Consider the following 2,541-nt stretch of genomic DNA (forward strand, 5'->3'; position numbering starts at 1 on the left):
AGGGCCAGAGAGAGAGAGAGAGAGAGAGAGAGAGAGAGAGAGAGAGAGAGAGAGAGAAGAAAGCTTATTTTTTTAAATGATATGAGCTGTTTATTGTCAGTAGATGTGTTTTTAACTGGTCTCTATTGCGTTAATTGAGACGCGTATGTATTGCATGTAGAGTTGCATGTTGCAGTCGAGCGGCGCCTTCTTGAATTGGTCCAGACGTTCGTTCCAACGATTTGAGTTACGACTTGCGGGCTCACGGGTTACTGGGTTTCTAGTTGTTCGTTGTGCTTATTATATCTGTCCGTTCTCATTTTAGGCTTTGTGCTAGTTATTCAATTGTTATGTTAAAAAAAATTTAGCAAATCTTTAGGATATCTCTTAACATTGGGAAAATAAATATTGATCTTTAATTTTTTCTTTCTCAATAATTGCGTTAGAGCCACATTATACTTTATACGCGATGCTGTTTTTAGTTTAGTTTTTTTTAGCAAGTTTCTTTGTATTTCAGCGAAGAACGTGACAGATATAATTGAAGCTACGGGGATGCAAGAGCAACTTTTCGGAGTCAGAAGAACGGAAAGTCGTTGCAGAGATGACACAGTCGCGTACGATATTATGGAAGCTGCAATCCTAATGACTCCTACCAGTGCACTATTTCCAGTTGGCATATCACAAGATTTCTCTATCTTAGTTGTTGCAAAACCGAAAGCAAATGAGTCAATATCCAAAGGTAATGTATAATTATTTGCAGGTATAATATTATTTATAATTGGACGTACTTATATCTGTGCTTTTATTAAAGCATCTATAATGATGTTATTATTTCAATAAAATTTCTCGAAATTCTTTAAAAAGATAATAGAAAATAATTAGAGTTTTAGTTTTTAACTTTAGCGATTTCTAATATTTAAACATGGTTGTCATGCATATGAAATATATACATTTTTATTAATTTGGTCATTTTGCAAAATTAATTGAACTATAACAACTGCACACTTACAAATATTTATTGAATCTAAAATTATTTAAACGGCTACCGAACTTTATTAACGAAACTACTTCAAAATTACTATTTTTTATCTTACAAATCAAAACTTCTGTTTAATTGATATTCATAGATTACTCCACATCGGTACTCTTTACTATTTACGGCGAGAATGGCGAAGAACAGTTGATTCTTTCGTTGGGACGCGACATTACACTCTTTTATAGCACAAACCCAGACGACAGAAATGAACCGATTTCCTTTGGCGTTGATGTTTCCGACGGACAATGGCATCGATTGGGAGTTAGTATTAAGGGCGACGCCGTTACAATTATTCTCGATTGCAACAGACACATCACGAAAAAGCTGCGGAGAAACCCTGAAAAAATGATCGCTGGCATCCTCATGATTGGACAGCAACTTAAGGGCGATTTATATCTAGTGAGTAAAAATTTCAATATTTATATAATAATAATATATACAATAAAAAAAATTAAACAAGTTGATAAAGAATTCTTTACAATTTCCTTTCTCAAGAGATTGTAAAAATCTTTAATTAAGACATGATGGTAAAAATTAAACTTACAATTGTAAAATCTTAAGACAAAATCGTTTTATATTTATTCAGGGAAGTCTCGAGATGCTGAAAATTGCTTTAAATCCAGACGCTGCTTTTGAAATCTGTACAACATTTGCACCAGATTGTGAATATCATTTAAGATATGGACTGAATTATAATTCATCTTTCAACAAAGATGATTACGATAGAGAGAACAAGAAAGATTTGAATGAAGTTGTAAGTAATCGGAACTTTCAATCTTATAGCACATCAAATACAATTATAACATATTTAGATCAGCGACAGAGAATTTTGTAAGAATGAATTATTACACAGAGAAAACGATTTCTTTAAATTTGATAAATTTTATTTAGACTCCAACCGAAACCACTTTTTTAGTTTCAGCCGAAATCAAAAACAAATATTCAGTTTTTATTCAATTTCGGCCGAAACCAAAATCGAAACTGTTGAATAAATCTTACAAAAGCCGTATGATTTTCAGAAAATCGTAGAAAAATGTGTGAAATTTATATATTCTTTTAAAAATAAGATTTTATAATATCTTATTAATAATTTATTAAAATATTCTCAATATCTTAAGTATTTCTGACAAAATTTATGACACAAATACCTCAAAATACAATATTATTGATAATATAACTTTTCGAATGCTCGCTAGTGCGTGTAAACTAGTTTTGGTTTATTTACCGAAATTTTCTGTCTTAATTTCGGCCAAAACCGAAAACAAAACAAAACCCTGATTTTTAACTGAAACTGGCCGTAACGGAAACTAAAACCGAAATTTCGGTAGGACTCTATAAATTTTATTGTATTCGAACAAATTTGTTATTTGGAATAGTCCAAACAAACCAATGTTTAAATCAATAAGTACGATTGTTTGAATTTGAAACAATGAATATCTTCGTTTAAATAAATTATTTGTTTGAAACGAAGATATATTCGAAGATATAGATAGTAATAATTCAGATGGTAGAAAATATTACTTTTT

The 2,541-nt window shown here is 30.8% G+C and overlaps 1 protein-coding gene across 1 annotated transcript in view; it reads left to right on the forward strand.

Annotated features, from left to right (window-relative positions):
• LOC105456812 (collagen alpha-2(XI) chain-like) overlaps positions 1-2,541 on the forward strand; it is a 14,629-nt gene that overhangs the window by 4,917 nt on the left and 7,171 nt on the right. The window contains exons 2-4 of the mRNA XM_011701124.1: positions 497-718; positions 1,107-1,414; positions 1,602-1,769. Coding sequence (XP_011699426.1) covers positions 497-718; positions 1,107-1,414; positions 1,602-1,769 — 698 coding nt within the window. The remainder of the gene's footprint in view (positions 1-496; positions 719-1,106; positions 1,415-1,601; positions 1,770-2,541) is intronic.

Source organism: Wasmannia auropunctata, unplaced genomic scaffold (assembly GCF_000956235.1).
Source record: "Wasmannia auropunctata unplaced genomic scaffold, wasmannia.A_1.0 LD335544.1, whole genome shotgun sequence".
Classification (NCBI taxonomy): Eukaryota; Metazoa; Arthropoda; class Insecta; order Hymenoptera; family Formicidae; genus Wasmannia; species Wasmannia auropunctata.